Genomic DNA, 22,344 nt, shown 5'->3' with positions numbered 1-22,344 from the left:
TTCAGTCTTTCAGCAAAACACTTTTATTTCCAGACTACAAAATCAGCATCAGCAGTTCAGAGCACCTATAGAGAAACCTTTAATGAAAGATTTTTAGACAGCCATTTCTGCTCCTGTCAGATGCAGGAATCTCTTTGTAATGATGAACACTTTGCAAATTCATGCTGAGTTTTCTGTTCAGAGTAAAGGATGGCATAAAACACACAGGTGAAATACAGGTGCTCTTGTTCTTCTTAATGAAATTAGGGTGGTAGGTACAACATCCTGTTTTTTTTTATCTTTGTCATCATTTGAAGATAGGCACATCTTCACAGTTTCTGGATTAGGACACATTTTCCAAGAATGTCTGGATGATCCCATCCAAATCCAGTGGCACTGCTGCATTACTGCAAGCCCTGGACAGGGCTGGCTCCTGAGCTACCACCTCTCGCAATTGCAAGTCCTGCAGAGCAGCAATGTCTGCCCTTGTGATTCAGCAAAGAGTTTTTCTTGAATACTGATGTCAGGAGCCCCTGACTCCCAGAGGAGGGATTTTGCAACCCTGAGTGGTAATGACTCCTCCATTTCAGTTTGCAGTTGAACTCATTGGAAGCTGGGAGCTGAGGGCAACCTTATGCTGCCCACATACTATAGGTGTCTTCTGAATCTTAAATATCTCTAGGTAGCCACATTTTCCTTTCTGGGCGCCACCAGAGTTGTACCAGTCAAAGTAAGGCATTTGCACACCTACAAGGCTGAGCTGCCCAGAAATGCAGTAGTTGCGTCTCTTTGCTACTAACTAAAGAAAGAGAAAAAAATGTGAGGGTTAGTTTTCTTTTATATAGTCTGCCAAGAACTGAAAATGTTAAAACATGCACACACACACACTTACTTTTTGGTTTTCATTAAAGAAATTTTTTTAAATAGCCCTTCATATAAGTTTTCTGGTTCTCCAAATTTGTCTTGCCTGCTTCCAGACATTGTACCCAAATTTATTTATTTTTCAATATGATCTTGTGAGGTATTTAGTCTGACTGGTTCTACATTTTTATTAATATTTTTGTCCTTAAAAAAAATAATATTTACATGACTTAGAGGTTTCCTCTTTTTTATAAGCTCTTTGTGGAAATAATACATAGGAACATATCAGAAAGCAAGAAATGCCAGAATGCATGACAAAAGTGATGTATTATGATACAACTACATTAGGTGTTTATTACAAGGATATTTTAGTTTCATGCTTACATAATGATTAATGGAGCTGACTTGAACCAATGGATGTGGATGTTCATGAGGAGGACAACATGAAGAAGACATTTAAGCTTGTTCTTGTTTTTACCCAGAATTTAATATGGGTTACATATGTGCTTACTGTACGGTGATGGCCATCAGATGTCAGCTTAATATCGACAACTACTATGTTTGTAGTGCTGTTTATAGACATGGTTTTGGTTGCTTTCGGCACTGCATTGTCTAAACTGAAACAAAAGAACTTCAACAGTGGGGCCTGGCTGGAGCCTTATTTTCCTTTAAGAATAGAAATTCTAATTTTTTGCAGTTTGAAGCATTTGTGCATATATTGGAAAGGGTGGCCACTGTACTGACTGGGTGGGTAGCAGAATTTATGCTCTGAGAACTGAGTTAATTCTTTGAGGGAAAAAATAATCACATTGTTATCAAGAAGAAGACATAAGCGATTCCCTGGGATATCTGAAATGCTTCATTTCACTTGTCTTCTGAGAGCTAAGAAACCAAGATTGTTGGAGGAAACTGCTTTAAAAGCCATCAGAGCCAGCAGACGTATCTCCATCAAACAGAAAAGGCTTTGGATCAAGCATTAAACAGTAAAAAATGTCTCACCTTGTCATTAACTGTGTCCTTTCTCCTTGAGCCCTTTCATAGATTTAACTATTAGCCCTGTATGGCTTCCAAAAAACAACAACCAATTGGGAAGGTCAGTTTCTAAAATGGATTGTCTTTGATTTTGTTTTTTAAAGATCAGAAGGAATGTTCTCTCCAATGCCTTTAATTCCAGTAACAAACCCACTTTGTCAGGTTATTCTTGACTTAAATTCTGGGGTGTCTTTTGTGCCCTGAAACATGGCATTGTCAGCCTTGGTGTTCATACCCAGCATGTTCAAGGCCACACACAATTTCTTTTCAAGCACTCATCTGCTGAGTTCTCCCGAGAGAACAATATTTACGTATCATGACTACATTGATCTAAATAGTAGTTATGTGAGCTACATACTCACTAAGACCAAACACTGCTTTGCCCAAGCAAATTTCCCTTTGAAGCCAATGAGCTTCTGTGTGAGCAGATGAGGACTGACCTTGCTCCTGAGTGAGTGCCTTTGAACTGCAAAAATGTGGACAGCACATTGGAGCAAACCCTGTATGAACTTATACACAGCTACACTGATGTAAAACATCTGGGGGGCTTCTCTTGTTAGTTTATGTCCATCAAGATTTAATACTCCCCAGCAGTGCTCACTGGCATCAGCAGGATTCATTATTCAACATCAGAGACAGCGGTTGTTTTGTCTTGTATCGTTTATTTAATATTCCATGAACAGTCCAGTTTCTATTTCTCATGCTTACACAAGCAATGAAAACAAAGGCATGGCTTGTATCGTCAGGCAAGGAGGATTTGGCCCACGGTAAATATCAGCGTTTGATGTTAATCCCATCCTTGTTTTACACCAGAATAAGCCACTGCCTTCAAAGGAATTAGTCCTAGGTCACACCAGTGTCAGTGCAGAATGAACCCTGTGCTATATGTCTCTTCTACTAGCAAAGTGGCAGAAGAAACCTAATCCTTCATTATTTGTCTGTGGTGTATTCTGCCAGCTAAAGGACTGAGTCAACTTTTTCCCACAGCACTCTCTGTACTTTTGATGTCAGTCTGACTTCTTCTAGCTCACCACACTGAAGCATTCACCGTGACTAATAGCAAAACAACACCCACAGGTTTCACAAAGGAAAATGTTTGTCCTCGCCTAACTCTCTGAGATAAAGTTTTAATCCAGCTGGTCTGGAATGCTGTAACCTCTCATGGCTTTTGTCTGGTACATTTCCATTTGCTCCCGTGTCCCTTCCCTATTTTCTCTCCAGGATAGTTCCCAATTGAGAGTTTAAAAAAAACGAGATAAAGCAGACTTAAAGAGAATAGTGAGTAACATTAGATAGTTATCAATCAAATTCCCATTTAATCTTGAGTGATTTGTGCCTTTCACTGTGCCTAAGCTGTGTTCAGCTCAGCTCTGGGGAACAAAGGCTCCTGGGCCCTCTTGCCCCATCCCAAACCATCCTAAGGTTTTCCTTGCAGGTTCGTCCATATCTTCACGGGTTCCCTATTTCCTGCAGTCTCCCAAGCTCATATCAGCACTGGTTCTCAGTGTGGTTAATGATGCCTGAAATTCTGTGTACAATGAAGTCAGACTACAGTCCACCACCTTTATGCTACCCAAGAGTTTTCTATAGAAAGAGCAGGCCTCAGGTGCTCATGTTTACAGCCAGATGTTAACATCAGGGACAGCTGAGAAAGTAGATGATTGTTCGTTTTTTTTTAAATTTATTTTTTCAAATTTTTTACTAGGAAAGGATTCTCAAAATGTCATTGTTAAGTTCTGTCTTTCTTGATTTTCAGAAGGTCATCATAGTCAACAACAAAATGAGATACTGAAGGGAAAAATAAACACAGGGAATATCAAATTACTTTCATTGGGATTTGCAGATCACTTTTCCAAAAATAATTTAAAATGGAAGCAGAGCAGCCATAATGGGAAATTTGGAGAGAGGAGATACTTTCCTTATTATTTCTGGGCTAGCAAACCTACAGCCTGAGCCTGGATCTGCAGATCTACTCTAGTTGTCTCACACATCAATCAGCTGTAGATTCAATGGCCAAACTCTGTCTCTAATGGCACCTGTGCAAAATGATAGCCCCATACAGGTGCAGCTGTGGGAAAAATTTAGCCTTGCCTTTGGCCTTTAGTTAAAAATACCGATAATAAAGTTTAAAGAGCTTTTGTTTCCAGCACTGTTTTGCCTTCTTTTTCGGTAAATAGTTTAAAAAAAGAACAGCTGTGGGGGGTGGTTTGTTTGCCAGCAGGTATAACTGATTAACACAAACAGCTGATCAGCAGAGCTTCCCATCAGAGTAGAAGCAGGCTTTGAAGGACAAGGGTTGTTTGGAAAAGGACACTCAACACTATGATATCCCTCATCTATTTTTCATTACCAGCATTTTCAGTACTATTTCAGTTAAACCAATTTACTTTCTGATTGATATTAGTCTCACTCTCACCCGGACTGGAGCGGCTTTCATAAGGCTGTCTTTATTTCTTGATAAAGAGTCCAAGAGTCATTTAAGATCATTACGTTTTGCTATTACTTTCTTTTTCCATTGCAATAACAAAGGGGAAAAAATTATTTGCAAAATCTTGCTTCTTTCCTCCACCTATGGCCTGATAATTGAGAGGAAAACACACATGACCTGGCCTAACGTGGCTGGGAAGAAAAATGAAAAGCTTCTCTTGCACAGGCTGTTATAACTCTGCAGAACCCACCGAAGCAGGGTCACCTGTGGACAAATCATGACAATTGCCACTTCCATTGGGAAGAGACATGGAGTACGTACCAGGTAATTGCTGCGACACACATACATTTGATCAGATGAAAACAGCAATGAGGTGTGTCAGAAAAGATGAACTGCTGTCAGCCCTACAGACGTAATTATTGCTCACTCACTTTTGACATCCTACTTTGGATAAGAGCCATTATCTAGAGCAATAAAAACAGATCTGCAGAACACCACCCCAAACTCATTTAGCAGAAATGCAGACTACCTAATTCTGTTTTCCTTAAAATGTAGTTAAACTCCAATGCTGCAAAGCAGCCTTGATGATTTTTTTTTTTCTACCATTACTCCTAATCAGTTATATAATCTATTAAGGGAAGTACTGGGAGTTCTTCTGCCTTGGCTATCTTGCACTGACTTAGACGGAACTACTGAGATCATTTGAGGAAAATTTCCAAAAGTGACTTTCTCTTTAGATGTCTTAATTTTACAGTGTCCAGGCTCACCTTAAACCTCAATGATGCTCTCAGACATTTCCAGACTGGGTGTCAGCTGGAATTTTTTGTCACTGGAAAATTATCTATGATGTCTGATGCCTTGTCCCCAAACAGTGGTACATCTGAATTGAGAGATAGTTATTTATAATTCAGATATCCATGTATTTAATGCAAGGGAAAAATTTAGCATTTGGTAAGGGTTGGTTAAAAAAAAATCCGGGATTTAATTTTTATTCTTAATATCTAGGATGTTGTGAGTGTGCTTCCCCATTTCAGATTAATTTATCATAAATCTTTGTTTAGATGCTGTAACTTTTATTAGAAGTAATTTATTTCTCTAGTGGCTTAAAATGGATTGTGGCTTCTATTGAATGTAATTACTTTGGTATTTGTTTTGAACGGTAAATGTGCAGCTTGTAAGGGAGATCAACTTCGCATAAAAATGTGTAGGGAAAATTTTAATGTGAGACCGAGCTTCGTGAATCTGAAAAATGGAAATGCAGAACAGAAAGCGAAACTTCACAGCTGCTTTACACTCCCTTCTGAGCACTGAGCAGGGCAATACTGTCACTTCAACTGTTTCTTAGCTTACCCTGATTGCTGTGGACTGCTTCCAGTGTGATTCTCTGTTGCACCAGGATTTTTGCTGTGCCTTGTTTTTTGCTTATTTTTGTAGGTTGTTACAGGACCTGCTCCTGGTTAGACAGCACAGGTAATTTAAAGTAATTCTGTAGTACGTGTACTGTGGTTTCAAGGTTACATAGATTTAAAGAAGAAAACAGAGATTCCTGTCTGAGTCTTTTACATTTACTTAAATACACCAAATGAGGTGAAATTTGTGGACAATAAAATGATGACATCTGGAAGGTTTGGCTTTAGAATTCTTCTTGTAATTACCCTGCAATGCAGCTGCCTCAGAGTACAGGCAGAGGGTACACAACCAGCACACAGAAAACACTGAATAGGGAAGGTTATTCACGTCAAAGAACAGGATTGTCCATTCTAAATAAGCACATTTCAGGTATCCATAATAGCATCCTGTGTGCAAAATGATGACAAAAGAGTGCTGTGCTGCGCTGCTCAGTGAACAGGAGCTGTGATCACCAGATTTCATTGTGCAGTTCAGGATCAGTTCCTAGATGAGGGTCAGAGAGAGAGTTCAGCAGGGTACCCTGTAGCCATGGAAAACAGTTACTAAAAACTGAAGATGGTTTACCCATCTCTGTCCATTCCCCTGTATGCATGGGCTATGACCCTACTACTGACATTGTCCCAGACATGTCTAGTCACTTTAACATCTATAAAAAGAAAAGCACCAGAAAAGGTTATCCAAAGTCCCAGAACAGATAATTTATTATTTTTTTTTATTAAGATTATGCCTGAATGCTAAATTTTAGACAAATTCAAGGGGAGTTGGTGGAGATGTGCTGAAAATGATTTGCCATTTTGGGTTGCTTGATGAGCACTAGCAAGGTTATGTATTTGCTTGATGCTTCTGTGCATCACTCCAGTTATGTCAGCCCTCATGTGTCTGATATGATATGATATGATATGATATGATATGATATGATATGATTTTCCTGAAAGATCTATTGTACCACAGCATGTTGCAAACGTCTTGCCACAGTTGATAGCTGACTTACCAAATTGTATGGTTTGAGCTACCTACGAACAATTTAATCAGACATTCAATTTTCAACATCTCTAATGGGTTCAATGAGAGGAAGAGCAAGGAGGAAATAGCTATTTTTCTAACAGCAGATTAAACTCTTGTTCTGAATGTTAAAGATACATATTTCTGAATTCTGTCTTGAACTAGAACAATTGATTTTATGTAAACGTGTCATTGATCAGAAGGAAAATGATCTTTGTTTTCTAAATCATTAGCAGTGCAGGAGCAATAAGCATGTTAGAATATTCTGCAATAGAATGGAGAAAACTGTGTTTGAGACCAGTTACTCTCATTGAGGGTAATCTAATAATTCTTTGGGGTACACCCTGTGTTTTGGTAGGACCAACTTGCCTTGCAGGCTACAGATTTCATGCACTTTAAAGGCCAGACTGTGTCCCTAAGTACATAGTGAAGTCCTCTACTGCCTGCTCTGGAAACAGCAAAGATCTCCTTAAAAGATCTCAGCTCTTCTAGAGACATAAATAAGATTTGAGTATTTGAAAAATCAGCCATTGTACCCCTGGGAACTGTGCACATCTGAACCACAAAACTCAGTTCTAAAGACAAAATCAGGAGATGACACTGATACAAATGGCTCCTTTCACAGCAGGGAGGGTAAAGCACAGCTCTCAATCATCGTAGTCTGTGCTTGACTAAATTTACAGTGAATAAACAATATACCTTTCTCCATCTCTGTTTTCTCAGGTGTACAGTATATCCCTGTCTTTCAGCAAACTATGTATATGTGGATCCGATACAAGAGTCAGCACTCACTCCAGCTGTGAGTAGGAGTTAAACAGCTGTTGTACTTATGCATTGGACAATATAGAGGATGAGGGACAGACGAGTTTTCTGGAAAGTCACGTCAGCAGTTTGGGCACCTTTGTTGAATAGGTTGGTTTCCAGTGAATGTTGATGAAGAAGCACCAACAATCTAAAACAAACAAAAAACTTCTATCATAGAAATTGGTATTTAACATTTAGACCCAGGAGAAGTTAGAAGGAGTGAACCTGGGGAATAAAAAAACTCCTTACAAGGTGATTTAACAATAAGTCAGCACTGATTTCAGCTTAATGAGTTGGCAGCCGTGCCAACTATGAAAGTCCACATGCTTCCTCTCCCTGTGGAGGTTGTGCTGTGAACTCAATCAGACGACTGCTCTAGATAGGAAAATCACTGCCAACGCCAAATGTTTGTTTTTTAAGTTGGCCAGATTCCCTGAAATAGTTCACAGTATGGACCCACAAATAATTGATCTGGCACGACGAAGGGGAAGCTGTGCTGAGGGATCAAAGTGGGCAAGAGGCAGTGCAGAGATACAGGTACTAGTTTCACTGCCAGGAGCTTTGATTCATAAAATCATGGTCTCAGCTGGAGGTAGAGGTTTGCTGCAGCCCAGCAGTGAGAGAGTGGTAGAGTCTGTGCTGCCAGATGTTCCTATTCTATACAAAGTAGAGCATTTTGGTCTCAAATCCCACACTTCTCATGCAACCCTCGGTTCATTCCTGGTGATAAATTCTTGTAAAAGCATAAGTTATATTCACTCAAAGTAACCTAAGCAAGTGGGTGATGGAAAAGGGAGAGAGGGCAATGGGGTTTCTGAGACATTTTAGTTACAAAAACCAATCTTGTGGTGAGCTGCTATTTTTAGTTAAACAACTAATGATGAATCAAAATGCTTCTCCAAACCTAATTAACCAATAATAATTACCATAGCAACCAGTTCTTTATGTGGCACACACTGAAAACACTCTTAAAGAAGCACAACAGCTTTACTTTCCCAGTTTTCCCAAAACAGACAAGAAGTACTCTAATCCATTGCTGAAGACAATCCAAAATTAGAAAGCAAAATAGGAAAAGAATTAAATAATTTCCCACAGGCTCATTTCAGGAATTAATGAAATTCCTGCTCTTTAGGACTGATCTGCCTTGAGAATGTCCAACCACAGATTACACTGAAAACCATTTCTTTACTTCAGATGTGTTTTAGCGAGATCAGCCCCAGCACTGCTCTGTTTCTATGCAGCAGAACAGACCTGCTGAAGAGGTTAATAATAGATTTATTTCTGCAGAGCACACTAGAGTTTCTTTCCGCACTTGAGGTAGTAACAAACAAGTTTAGTGTCCCCCTGGATTTCAGAGTTGTTTCTAAACTTTTTCAGCTTTCTCTCCTCCACCTCCACTGTGCTTTCCACGTGAATGTATACTACCATTGATTCAACTATCCATCATGAAAATTGTCTGTGGCAATTGCTGTCTTTTAGGGCTAGCTATCAATCGACATATTTCCAATCTGTTGGGTTTGTTGAATGTTTGTAAGAATTCACTTTTCCTCAGTTTATAGGCTCTTTGGAAATGTTGAATTCAATCACTATACACTCCATAAATGTCTATTACTGGCAGGTCTTGGAGAGCACTGAATTATGAGACTCTACAGCTGGCCTTATGGCTTTATGTAATTGTCCGTGATGGACAATTGCACCTTTTCAAAGAGGAAACTTGTGGCAAAATTAAAACACACTTCAGTTATGATTGTTGAAGTTTTAAAATTTCTTAACATTTGCAAACCCTTCTCTAACTCCCAGTTGTTTATAAACGCACAGGAATTTGTGTAAACTCCAAATCAAGGCAAACTCAATTAGGTGCTCTTAAGAGCAAAAGTGCCTACAAATCACTGCTGTTATGCTTAGCCTAGCAATGCTCTCGCTAACTCACCCGTACCCTTCAGAAATTCCTGTTTCCTGAACTACATTCCATTCTGCCTTGATAAGCTGCCTGTGGTTCACCTACCACTTCACAAGAGACTTGTGAGCTGCTTCACTGTCTTTTCAATTAATTCTGCTTTTCCTGTCCTCTTACATTACTATACTGCATGTACTTTGACTGATGTTTCTTCTTGACCAGCTGTGTCAAGTGCCTTTTAACTGTTTCTTTGCCTGAGATCCGGCGGTTCCCAAATCTGCTCAAAATGCTACCTTGGTTTCAGTTGTCTTGGCTAAGCCAATTTTACACAAGTGACAGATAAAAATGAAATTACTTGAATCATTGTGTACTGTCAAATTTAAACTTTGCTTTCTTGTCTGACCTGCATTCGCTCCTTTCATTGCCTTTGTTTTTGATTAGTTTTCATATTGATTTTGCAAAGGGCTCCGAGGTGCCTGTATAAAGGAGCCTTTATAAATGCAAATTTATTTAATAACTGATTTCTCTGTGAACTAAGCTCTTAATTACCTCCTATGAGAAATATGGGAAGCAGAGTTTTGGAGTAAAAATTTTAACGGCGGCATCTAACTACCTGCCTGATCTTGTCAAGTAACTTTCTTTAGCTCTGTTCATCCTATTATACGATTACGTGCAACTGCAGGTTCAGCAGGGACAGTGCTGATCCTGTTACACAGATATTCCCAAGCAGCATGATGATGGGTACCTTTTTTTTGCATTTTATAAATATTTGAGAAGCAGACCTCCCCAGATCCCTATTTAACATCATAACATATCACTCATGGCTTTTTAAGATCACTTGCTGTCTCTGCTACAGTTGCTTATTTGAGTGCGGTGCAAGGTACAAATAGACTAAAGAGCTTATAAATGTTGTGAAAAGATTTATTTTTTTTCCATGATATGCCTCAGCTTTCCTACTGTGTAAGTATTGATTATCTTCAGGCCAGTCAAAAAGATATGAAACAGTATACGTCTTATAAAGTCAGAGTCTGCCCTGGCTTGTGGCCCTGATAGGCAGTAGAAAATCCTGCAGGACTTCTGCAATTGGCCACAGTAAGCTATAGGAAAAAGGAATGGCAATGAGAGACTCAGGTCTTCTATGTCTTTTTTATTCTTTTGTTAACAAGATCTACAGATTAGTATCCTTGCAAGGCACAGCGCTTTACTGTTTAGATGGGTTTCAGACTACCATGTATAAAAAAAGCAGACTCTGAGTAAGCTGTTGCTTTACCTGTAACATGTTTTCCATAATTCCCTTTGTATAAATCGAATTATGTGCTCGTGAAATCTAATTGAAGGCCAAATTCTACTGCATTTGCTCTAAGGAGATCTGCTGAAGTGAGTGGCACTAGTCCTGAGCATTAGCAGAGGCGGGTGACTGCACTGGGCTCATGAGGAACTTGCAATCGAATTTGCAAGCAAAGAAGAGCACCCTGCCACTGCCTTCACTGTTGACATGCACATTTCAAATGCTGTGAAAGGCTTTTCTTTTTTTCACCCTATACTCTAGCTTTCCTAGTGTGTGAGCATTGATTATCTTCAAGTCAGTCAAGAAGGTATGAAATGCTGACTCCTCCAGCCACCCACAGCTGATTTCAGTTGTCCTGTTGAACAATGTGATTCTGAACTCGTCTTATCTCACATCAGCTCATCACACGCCTCTTAGTAGCCTGCACCAGAAAGGAGTTATCTCATGGGCTGAATTACTGTATTCTCTGTTTTATCTTGGAGCAAAGGCAGAAAGTGTCTGGGAGCAGCTGGCTGGTCCAGGGCACCCTGTCTCCAGTAAAACAGGGTAAAGGAGATAACAGGGAAAAAGCAGTAAGCACAGAGGTGGAATAGTGACAAATGCAGCGAGACTACATTTCCCCCCTTTTAAAAAAATAAAAGGCTGAGAGGAGTAATGCTATAAGTCAGTGAAACCAGGAGAGAGGAAGAAGAATTGGCAATGATTAGTCACTGTTTCTCATATTATAAGCGTGATGTGGCACTCAAAGAAATGATAAGGCTGCAAATTAAAGCAAACAAAAGGAAACATTTTAATCACAAAGTGCCTAATTAAATTGTAGAAATCTTTGTCATTGAATGCCATGGGAAGCAAAAGTACAATTAACTTCAAAAAGGCATCAGAAAAAGTTATGCAGACAGATAGAGTATAGCACCTCTAGCTCAGAGGGGCTGTAAACCACAGGAACCTGGAAGCCAGGAAGATGTAAGGATCATGCTAATCATGCCCTATTTCTCACAAGCTTTGCCTAGACATCTATTACTGGCAAAGGTTAGACAGAACTTCAGCTGGAGCCAGCATTCTTATCTAATCATGGCGTATAAATTGTAAATCAATTCCCTGTACTATCGTACAACAATACTCCTGATACAGAAATATGGGAATATATAAAGTTTCTGTTTCTGTCAGATGCATTTGGTTTGATATCAAATCTCACTTTCAAGCCCATGTGAACGTGAGGAGCAAGGCCTGCAGATCTGAGGCACAACATCACAATGAGATTGGGGGTTTTGCTAAATGTTTTCTCTCTTCTGTTAGGACAAGCAATGCTTTGATTTTAGGGAGACTGATTATCAGATAACACTACAGAAATGCAACCTCTAGCCCACAATGTTCCACAACCACAAATTGCTGGAGCATTCAAGACTGTTTTGGCAAAATATCACTGGATGCTTGCTTTATTCTTGTCTACTGTTTTATCCTTGCGCTCCTACTTGGGCGCTCTCTGTTGTCTCCTGAAACAAGATCCTGACTGATGAACACTTGATCTGTCCTGGCATGGCTGTTCTGACGTTGGCATGATCCTGTAGGTATCACCCGTAGCTTTATGGCCCATAGCTGTCAGAACATGGGTGGCTCTGCTGGGCAGGTGTTGTGGTCACAGGGTAATGTAGCCCCCACCTGCTCCCCACCAGCAGCTCCTGCTGGTGTCCCACTGGGAGAAAGGTGTGATCCTGCAAGGCAGGGTGCACCCAGCAGGACCTCGTGGGCACGGTGGCTGTGACTGGACCTTGGCAGGAAGACCGGGAGCTGCAGTTTGCAGACTTTCAGCTGGTTGTCTAGCTAAGGTAGCAGTCAGAGCAGTTTCACCCTACATGCTGCATTTGAGGAATGTTAATGACTTCTGGACTTATATTTCACTCTTGACCCTCTCACAAGTTAAAAAAAGGCAGGATGAAGTGCAAACTGAGAGGAGTTCACATGAAATTGCAACCCATAACAGGGACGAAGTGTTGGATAAGGTGGCTGAAACTGCAGGTCTGTGTTCTGTCTCTAGTGCGTGCAAATATTAGAAGTTTCTTACTCACCCTCCCAAACAATCCTCACTTCAGTGGTGTTGATTGTGCCCTGCCTTCCAAACATACAGAGCACAAAGAGGTATCAATGAAAGACAGATAAGCCACTGAAATTTACACTAGCCAAGGATCCGCTCCCATTTGGTTAAGTTCATATTGCAAAAGAAGAAGCTGTGACGCACCTTCTACAAGGAAAAAGAGCGTGGCTCTTACATAGGCATCAGTGAAGAACAGGTCTGTGTGCACAGGCACAGGCTATGCAAGCATTTGGTTGTCCTGTCAGCTTCCCCTGTTGAATGGTTCAGGATTCTGATTGTGCAAGCTTGTGCTTTGGCATCAGCTGAAAATGAATTTATTTAATTTGGTCAATAATAAAAGAATAACTATTATCATTGATATTAATTCTTAGCTAACCGACACTCTTCGTTTTCCTGAATATGGCTTTGTTCTCTAACTAAGCCATGGAACAAATCACAAAGTTGCTTGTACAGAAAAGGCAGTGCAAAAACAAATTGTTAATTATGTTTGTAATCATTCCTGACTAGAGCTCTGTGACTCAGTTCTTGGAAACATTGTTTGTGGTTCAACTAGAGTTTAATGCCTCCAAATACTGTATATTTCTTTCTCAAGGCAGAGAGAATTTTACACGTTTGATGCTTCTAATTGAGATCCAAGAGATTCTTTTATGTAAACTTTCCTAATGGTTTAGTTTTACTGCTTACATGACTGCAGAGCAGTCATTCTCTCTCTCCCTCTCTTTCTCTTTTTAAACAGATATTTTTGCTTCTGTTGCCTGATCAAATCCTATTTGTTGTTCATTGCAGATTGCGGCTCAGGCAGTGTTATTTATGTGTATGAACACCGCAGGAATCTTCATCAGCTACCTATCAGACAGAGCACAACGTCAAGCCTTCCTGGAGACCAGAAGATGTGTAGAAGCCAGACTGAGACTAGAGACAGAAAATCAGAGACAGGTATTGGAGAAACAATCCTATTTTTGAGTTAACTGGAATTGATAATAGGACATGACCAGGCTTTTGTAGCCTTGCTGACTCCAATGTGATGCCACCTGATTTGTGCAGGTTAAGTGAGTTTCGTGCTGTTATTTTGCTGGTGTGTATTGATCTGATACAGCATCTTAAAGATTTTTGCTGGGAAAAAGGATGAATAGAGAATGGCTGTTCTTTGTCCTTTCCCATACAAGAAGAAGAGGCAACTGGCAGGTGTTTAAAAATGGTTCTTTAGACAAAAGGGGCTAAACTGGGGAACTTGATGTTTCAGAGTATTGTAGGTACTTAAACTTGTATCAGTCAAGTGAACTCTAAGCAAGTTCATGAAAGTGAACTCTATCTAGACAGAGAAAACGCTAAAACATCACCCCTGGCTCACTGATGAATTTTGGAGCTGGGAGGCCACTATAGGGAAGTGTCACTGTGTGCTTTTCTTGTTCTTAAACTCTTCCCTAAAAATCTCCTTTTGGCCACTGTGTGCAATAGCCCACTGAGTTAGGTGAGCTTTTAATCCGAGCAGGCATGGCTGATCTTAGATACATCATCTTTCCATCCAGAATAAGAGGCATCGAATATAAAGAAGCTTGCTGCTTATTATTTCGTATCAAGGGAGCAGAAACAAAATGTAACACGCTATACATATTTTGCATTCCCACTGAAATATCAGGAAGTTCACCTGCTATTTAATAACTTTATTAAAATCAAAATACAACCTCTGTATATATATATATTTATATATGTTCTCCTGCTATTTCATTCTCAAATGAACTTAGCCGTTCATTTTGTCCTGTTGTATAGATATGTATATTGCTTCTCAAATTTATTTCAGTTACTTCTTGAAAGCCATGCTTTTATAAAGAGGTCTAGGAAGATGTCATATTCTAAGCTTTACTAACGACTCGGTATGAATGCGTGACCGTGCTGCGTAATGTAAGTTATGTAGGCCAGAACACCTCTCCAGCCGTTGCTGACTGAAGAAGCCTTGAGGGATGTTGTCTAGGATGCTCTGTTCTCATTTTAACTCTTAGACCACACTTTTATGGCTTTTGGGGTTTTTTTTGAGTTTCAGGTGGGTTTTTTTTTCCATTTTTCTTGTTGTCTAATCTTTTATAAACTAATATTTTGTAAACTTTATTTGATCATTGTTTTGTAACATTCATTGTAAAAATCTTTATGAAACACTAGCAAAAGATCCTCCTGTTCCAGGTGATTCTGAGGATTTTCCATTAGAATTATTTTATTTTCTCATGAAAACTGAATTTTTTACAAAGAGAGCATTTTTTTGATAAATTAAATTTTGCTGAAATTTTATTTCCTATTAGGAAAATAAAGACAGATGATTGTTTCCATTTGGTGAGGGGGAAAGTAAAGGTTGGATCTGAAATATTTGTTTTTAATCAGTCAACGTTGAACTGTGCATTTTGTCTTGGGCCAGCGCCTTGCAAGGCTTCAGGACTGTGTTGTCCCCTGAAGGCAGAACTTCCTGGAGAGTTACCTCGCTACAGCTGACACTCACCTATAACCAAACAAAGTAGTGTGTCATCGACATCATATGACTGGAAATGCATAAGGGAAAATGTATTCAGGCCAAGGAAAATGCCCACAAGAGAAACAGACAGATATCAGGATACCAAATGAAAAATCTCTTCTAAAACTTAGTTTAATGATAAACTAACACAAAATTTAGGAACAAAACATTTTGAAATATTTCCCATTAGTTTAGTTTGAACTTTGAAACTGTATTACTGCTCACGCCTATTATAAAATACATGTAATATACTTTTCAACTTCTCATTTGTATTTGGGACAACAACAATGACAAAATATTCCAATATGGAATGGCTTGAGGAATGGAGATCGTTTCCCTCAGTCTTCTCTCCCTTTTCTTCTGAAGTAGTGGCTCATTTAAACAATTTCTAAACATATCTTCTTTAAGAAGACTGGCAATGTCACATTTTAGGTGACAGCTTTTCTTCGGCAGCTTGTTTATGCTCAGTTGATCAGTATCTGCAGGCAATAATTCAGTGACTTCTAGACTGTTAACATTTTTCTATCTTGAAGACATATTTCATGATATAGGGGATCTGTAGTTCACATGAATGTAAAAATGATAATACCTGTTAATGCATATCACATTTTAAAAAGTAAGGATAAAATCCTGATGAAGTTCAATAAATTCACTCTATGACTTTCTAGAAAATAGCTCTGTTATATGAAGTGGGGGAGCAAAGTGGAAAAAATGTGTGCAGGCCAATAGTTGTAATGTGGCTTCTGAAAATTTCTAAAACTATGGCTGAGGAGCTAAAACTGTGCAGAGAAAGTAGAGGAATAATTGTGTGTGTAATTCCTCCAGATAATAATTCCAGGAACTCCAAATTCTGTTCCACTTTGTTTTATTTCTTTTCCACTTCTCATAAACTGTCTAAACTTAAAGTTTCTTACAGCGGGGTCAAGCTTTTCTATGGTTTTCAGTGGTGGTATTGCTACTTTTTATAGTAGTAGGTGACACACTAAAATCTCTCAAGATTTCTTTCCACCCCACACAGCTTCCACTTCTTAAACTGAAAGTAATAGATAATTACAATGGGTAATTGTATTGACATATCATATGTGTGACTCTTCATATGAAGTATGACAGCTTGCCAGGTAGGTCCCATAGGGTCTGGTTTTGTCCTTTGTTTAAATCAGAAGACCAGTAAAATTAAAGTAGGAAAAACAACATGAGTTAAAAAAATGCAACAAGGAATGGTTCGCTCTTCCATAAGCAACTGAAGAATTAGAGTCCAATTTTTTAAAATTATGAAAGTTATATAAATGCTTCAGATATACTTCTGTTCATTACTGTGCATTCTTAAAACTAGGAAATCAAGATTCTGTACTCTCAAAATGACCCTTCCGATTTCTTGATATCCCTTAGATTCGTCATGTCTAATCATCCATCATTCTAATAACTATAAATGCTATTGCTATCATTATTCAGTATTGTGTAATGCCTAAAAGAGCTGGTCACGGAAAGTCACTCAATTGTGAGCCAGACATTTTATAATCTGTGTTTTAGAGACAAGCAAGAGGTACCATCGGACATATGGAGCTGATAAGTAAGGGTCTTTTGGCGTTTCAGAGATTTTTAAGAATCCCCTAACGAACATTTGCAGATTTTCTGGAATACTAATATAAAGTTTCTGTCACCTTCTATGTGGTAGTGGAAAGCAAGAAATGGTTCTGTATCTCCTGATAAATTTCATATAGATGAGCTGAATTTTTTTCATTTAAAGCAGTTTCATTCCTTCATTTGCCATCATATGTTTTTGTAGAGTGCAATGAAAATAGAAGGCAAAACCACCAAAATCCCCTAGGGGGAAAAAAATCTCTTTGTTGTTGTTTGTGCTACTCCGAGCTGCAATTTGGACTGTCAGGTGTGATAGTTTGTTTCCCAGATGTCATTATTTTCCAGCAGTCGATGATCTCTTCCTTTTGCAGGGTTTTCAGAGTTTAAGGACTCCTTGCTCTATTTCAGCGTTGCTATGGGGGTTTCCAGTTTGACAGTCAAAGCCATTTTGCCCTGTCGAAATGTCTGTGTGCCATGTTATGGTCCCAGCTGAATAGCTGTAAATCTGAACTAGCTCCATTGGTCATTGTCCACAGAAAATATCCTCAGATGCAAGTTGAGCTTTTACACTAATTGCAATTCATTCTCTTACTGCACAGGAAGGAAGAGGGTGAAATGCAGACTTCTATGATGGAAAGGACTTTAGGAGCCTGGCCAAAGTTTTTCAAAGCTTTATAGTGACTTAATTTCCAGTTTCCGTGTTTCCAAAACTATACATATTTTTTCATCCTTCCTCCCCCATCACCATTTACTCTCAGCAAGACTTTTGAGTAAAATTTCAAAAAGTATTTTAAAAAGTTAGGACTTTCAGTCGTATTTTCAAAAATGACTACTTCATCAAGGATCTGTTTTTTTTAAATTATTTATTTAACTTTATTTGTAAGCACCTGGGGCTGTTAACAAGTAAAAATTAGCATTTTAAATTACAAGGAATTTTTTAACTCTAATCACTCTATTAATAAGATGAACAGTACTGTGGATACAAAGAAGAATTATTCTTAGCAGTCATTGTCAATGAAGTTTATGCACTTAAATGTATAGTATTACCTGTGTGACATCATTTGGAAATCCTAGCATTCCGTGAAACTGAGGGAACATCTGTGTCTACTTCTTTCCCAATTTTCATTACAAAACTGGAATTTTGGAGAAGACCTAAAATATCTCAGAGCTTGGCTTATTTAAATGAGACTCGACTGCTGATGAGTGCCAGAAAAAAACTGTACCACAGAAATATAGAAATATCAGAGAAGAAAGCTAGAGAAGGTTACACAGTCAAAATAATGTGTTGTAAAAAGTCTCAGTTTAACAGTTGATAAAATGATTAATGTAAATGTTTTCTAATGAAATATAGTTAGCTGTTTGTGCTTAATATACGCAGTTATATCAACCAATCAAAAATGGCAGCCATAAAATGTCTTCCAGTTTTGTTTTCAACAAATTGTAATTATGAATAAACAACAAACATGAGGTTCTCAGTTTTCTTAATTCCATTTTGTTCCAAGAATGTCATCACTTTCCACTACCTGTTTGAAATTTTGGGTCAATATTGTGATTTAACATCTATGTGTTTCAAAAAGGTGGACACCCAGTGCTTTATTTTTTTCATAACCACTTCAAAAACACTGTCTTCCTTTTTTACCTTGATTTTATTGTAAGAACACAGCAGGTAATTCTGCTTTCATCACATCTGGGCAATGAAAACAGAAAGTATAACTTACTTTCTTAATTAGCTACTGCAAAACTTTCAAAAACAATGAATTAATCATTTCCCTCATTGTGAAAATGCTGTGAAATTGCCCTCAATGAAGAGCAGAAACCTGCATTAAATTTCCTTTTCATTTCTATTTCTCATCATACAACATTTTATATTTATATTTTAAATGAATGACATATTAAATCCAGACACATATTGAAATTATGACTTTATGTAGAACTGAATTTACAATATATCTCTGGTGTCTTCACCTGCTCTTTTTCCAGCAATTCATCTTTACTTGAAATTTGTCTAACATTTTAAACCCTCAAATATTACCACTTAATTATAAAGAGTCTCTCAGACAACTTTGTCACTCCACCACACATGGATATGCCAAGTTATACACATCTGAAAACAATTATTGTGCAAGGAGGTTAATATTTGACTTAAAAAATTTCTTATGACTGAAGCTGGAAATGGATGCTTAAAATGACTGGGAAGGGAACAGCACAGAAGTAGCTAAATAGCTTTAAAAATCAGTCCAGCACTTACCTCTTATCTTGTAATAAGATCACAACCTTATAGGACTGCTATTTTACTCATAACTAAGAGATTTCTCCTATGTGATGGCCACATTTCTACTCTCCATCCAAGACCTCTAGACCAATGAGACTAATGAAGTCTGAGTGAAGAAATAGGGAAATATGCATGGGAGGCTACTTTTAAGCTAAACAAAGTTGTTAGACTGTGTCCTACTAACATGAATAACCTGTGGATTGGACTAGTGTTCAAAAAAGATAACATAAATCCTCTCTGAAACATTTTATTTGTGTTATTTCTGGTAGATTTAGGGCATCTGATGGCATTTTATGAAAGACGGATCTTCTCTTGCAGTTGTTTGAGATGACAGGTTAAATCAGCCCAGATCTGTGTGATGCTTATATTCATCCTCTGGTGAGGTGTTTGCTCTTGCTCTCTCTGTAGCAGGTTCTGCATCATTCATGAAAAGAAAACTTCCTACCTGCTGTGCGGAGCTCACAGCAAAGCTGCGCTGCCACTGCTGGGCTAAGCTATTGGGAGGGACTAAGACAAATCAGAAAGAAATCCTCCAGTTTGTAAGCCTTGAGAAGCCAAAAAGAGAAAATTATTCTACTTTAGCCCTACATTTGTGCAGTTTCAGCAGAGTTAGCTAGTGCTAGAAGGTACTAAAGCCACAATGCATTAGTATCTTTAGCTGTATTTTTTACACTCCGCCTCCAAGACTGTCTTTAGCAAGCAGATCTCTTTCTCTGCAGGCATCATCTCAAATCCTACCAAGAGAAGGTCTTCTTATATGGAAATAAAACTCCTTCTCAATGTCTTCCCTAAACCTTATGACTATTTTCTTGGGTGTCTAGCACACTGGCAGAGGAGATGGAGGCGAAGGCTAGAAGAAGGAACAAATAAAACAGAGAGTTGGTAGGGAAAAACCATTGTCTGCCTCATCTTGCAAGGAGTACTCAGGCGAGAGGGTCGTATCTGATCCACCCAGCTTCTGGGGATGTTTGCAATCCAGATGTAGTGAAGACAGGCATCTGCAGGCATAGTTACAGGTTAGGTCAGTTTAGTGGGGAACAAGAAGAAAAACCTTTTCTTCATTAAATGGTCTAATGAGAAGAGTTCTCTATGAGATCACCCCAGCAGATATTTCCTCCCTGCAAGTCCTGCCACTGGCTTACTGCACACCTAGTTTCCAGCTAACCTCTTTCTCATAGGGGATTCCACAAATACAATTAAAGCTCATTTTGAAAGTTAAAACACTTTGGATATTATTTCATTCAATTCCCACAAAGGATTTGAGCTCAACCACCCCAAAGAACAATTCATCCAGGTGAGAAGAGGGTTGTTTTATTTCCTGGGTATGAACACACATTCTATTTTTCCAGTGTGAATATGAGGGCTGTAGAAGGAGAAGACACTCCTTAGTCTTCAGAACAGTCTGCAGTTGGTATATTTAGTCTCTCCTGCCTGTTATTTGTGGAAAAAACTGTAATCCTGTCTTAATCTCTTTTTCCATTTGAAAACTGTTCAGTTTTATCATTTGTTTCTCTTATACCTCTACTTCCAGAGGATTTTTTTCACACTTTGCTCTGCAACAATCTCTATTTCCCACAGCTTTAAGAAGCTCTCTGCAGATTGATGAACTCTGTTGTTTGACTGGTTTTTTTTTGAAAAAAGAAGCTTACATGTTTTGTAGGTTTTATCAAGCTCTTACAGATCTAGATTTTAATCAACCATCAGGACTCTGCAACCTCTAAAGTAAGAGCAGATTGGACTGGGATTGGAAAGGACACTTTAAGAGGGTTAAACAGTATAAAGTCATCTTTTTTTATACTGGTGCTAAGAATATGAAAATCTCTCTAAATTGGTATGAGAATAAAGTTCAGATTTCATTTAAAAAAAGAGTAACCTGAATTTTAGAGATCATGTGACCTTTTTTCATTGTAAAAGTAGTTTAAAATGCTTCATAAATAAAAATTATGTTCACAATAAATGAGGTCTTATTTTTAAAGGGCAAACAATAACCTCACAGTTAAAAATTCCGTGTAAACCTCTGGTTAGATATTGTATTTTAGTCAGTTTTTTTCTTTATATGAAACAATCTATTGAATGTGAGGTGCTCAGAAAAGTTTCACAGTTTTAGAGTTTCTTTCATCTTGGTGCCTTTCTCTAAACAACCACGATCCCAATAGAAATTTGTTTTCTGCGTTGCTCCTTTATTACTTAGAGGATCAAACTCAAAGTATAACATACTGGTTAATCCAGCAAGCGAAGGAGTATGCAAACTTATATTGTTCTTCACAATCCATATCCATAGTGTGATCCAGTAGATGACCTGTTTCCTAAATCCATTGACAATCTTTCCTCCTTATTGGGGTGGGGGAAAGCAATCTTTACATGCACGTATGCTTTTGTAGATACCAGGGAGCACATCACAGGACTAGTGTGTACATTTTCTACATCTTCTTGCCTCAAATCATCCCATCTACTCAACCCACTTGCAGTAGAAAACACAACATTTTGCATGTCAGATTTTAGATGATGTTCCTTCATGTTTGCTGCTGGTGTTTGTTTCTTATTGTCAGAACATAATCCCCACATTTTGTTTTCAAGTAGAAATCTAATGTAATATCAAGATAAAAACCATCCTCTGCCTTCTCTTCCATTCCTTGCAAATGTGTAGTGGTCACATGGACTCAAACAGAATAATGACATTTACAGCCAATTCTAGAGAAATGGGAATCAGACCCTGAACTGCAATTTACATGGGGGAAAAATAATCCCAAAGAGTGTCAGGACTTCAGGCATGGGAGCTTTCCCAAGAATAAAAAGGTGAGAAGGAAACCTCTATTTCCTCTCCCTACTAGGATTCACTAGTGATAAAACTACTTTCTGAAAAATCTGTATGGTTTTTTTCATCTCTAAACCAGGCTGTTCAAATGCTGTGCTGATCGATAGTGAATGGGACTGATAGCTCGTTGATCGGGTTTTGGTGACCTGTGCCTCCTGTGTTCTCAGGTCCTTGCTAAAGAGAGAGGTGTCTAATAAAAAAAAAAAGCTATTATCACAGCTGCCACTGACTAGTAACCCTTGCTGATTGTCTCAGAAAAGTGGACAAAGGTGAAATGTGTAAGGGGAATGAAATAGTTTCAGCGCCCTACAGCGATGAGACACTTCTGCCAACTGTTCTGCAGTACAGTCATCTTGCTTAAATAAAGAACTCCAGAGTCCAAA

The 22,344-nt window shown here is 38.5% G+C and overlaps 1 protein-coding gene across 1 annotated transcript in view; it reads left to right on the top strand.

Annotated features, from left to right (window-relative positions):
- Window positions 1-22,344, top strand: part of ADCY8 (adenylate cyclase 8) — a 126,706-nt gene that overhangs the window by 15,636 nt on the left and 88,726 nt on the right. Inside the window, 1 exon segment of the mRNA XM_074146034.1 lies at window positions 13,580-13,729. Coding sequence (XP_074002135.1) covers window positions 13,580-13,729 — 150 coding nt within the window.

The sequence above is a fragment of the Numenius arquata genome, chromosome 3 (assembly GCF_964106895.1).
Source record: "Numenius arquata chromosome 3, bNumArq3.hap1.1, whole genome shotgun sequence".
Lineage (NCBI taxonomy): Eukaryota > Metazoa > Chordata > Aves > Charadriiformes > Scolopacidae > Numenius > Numenius arquata.
This window is presented reverse-complemented; position numbering and strand designations above follow the sequence as displayed.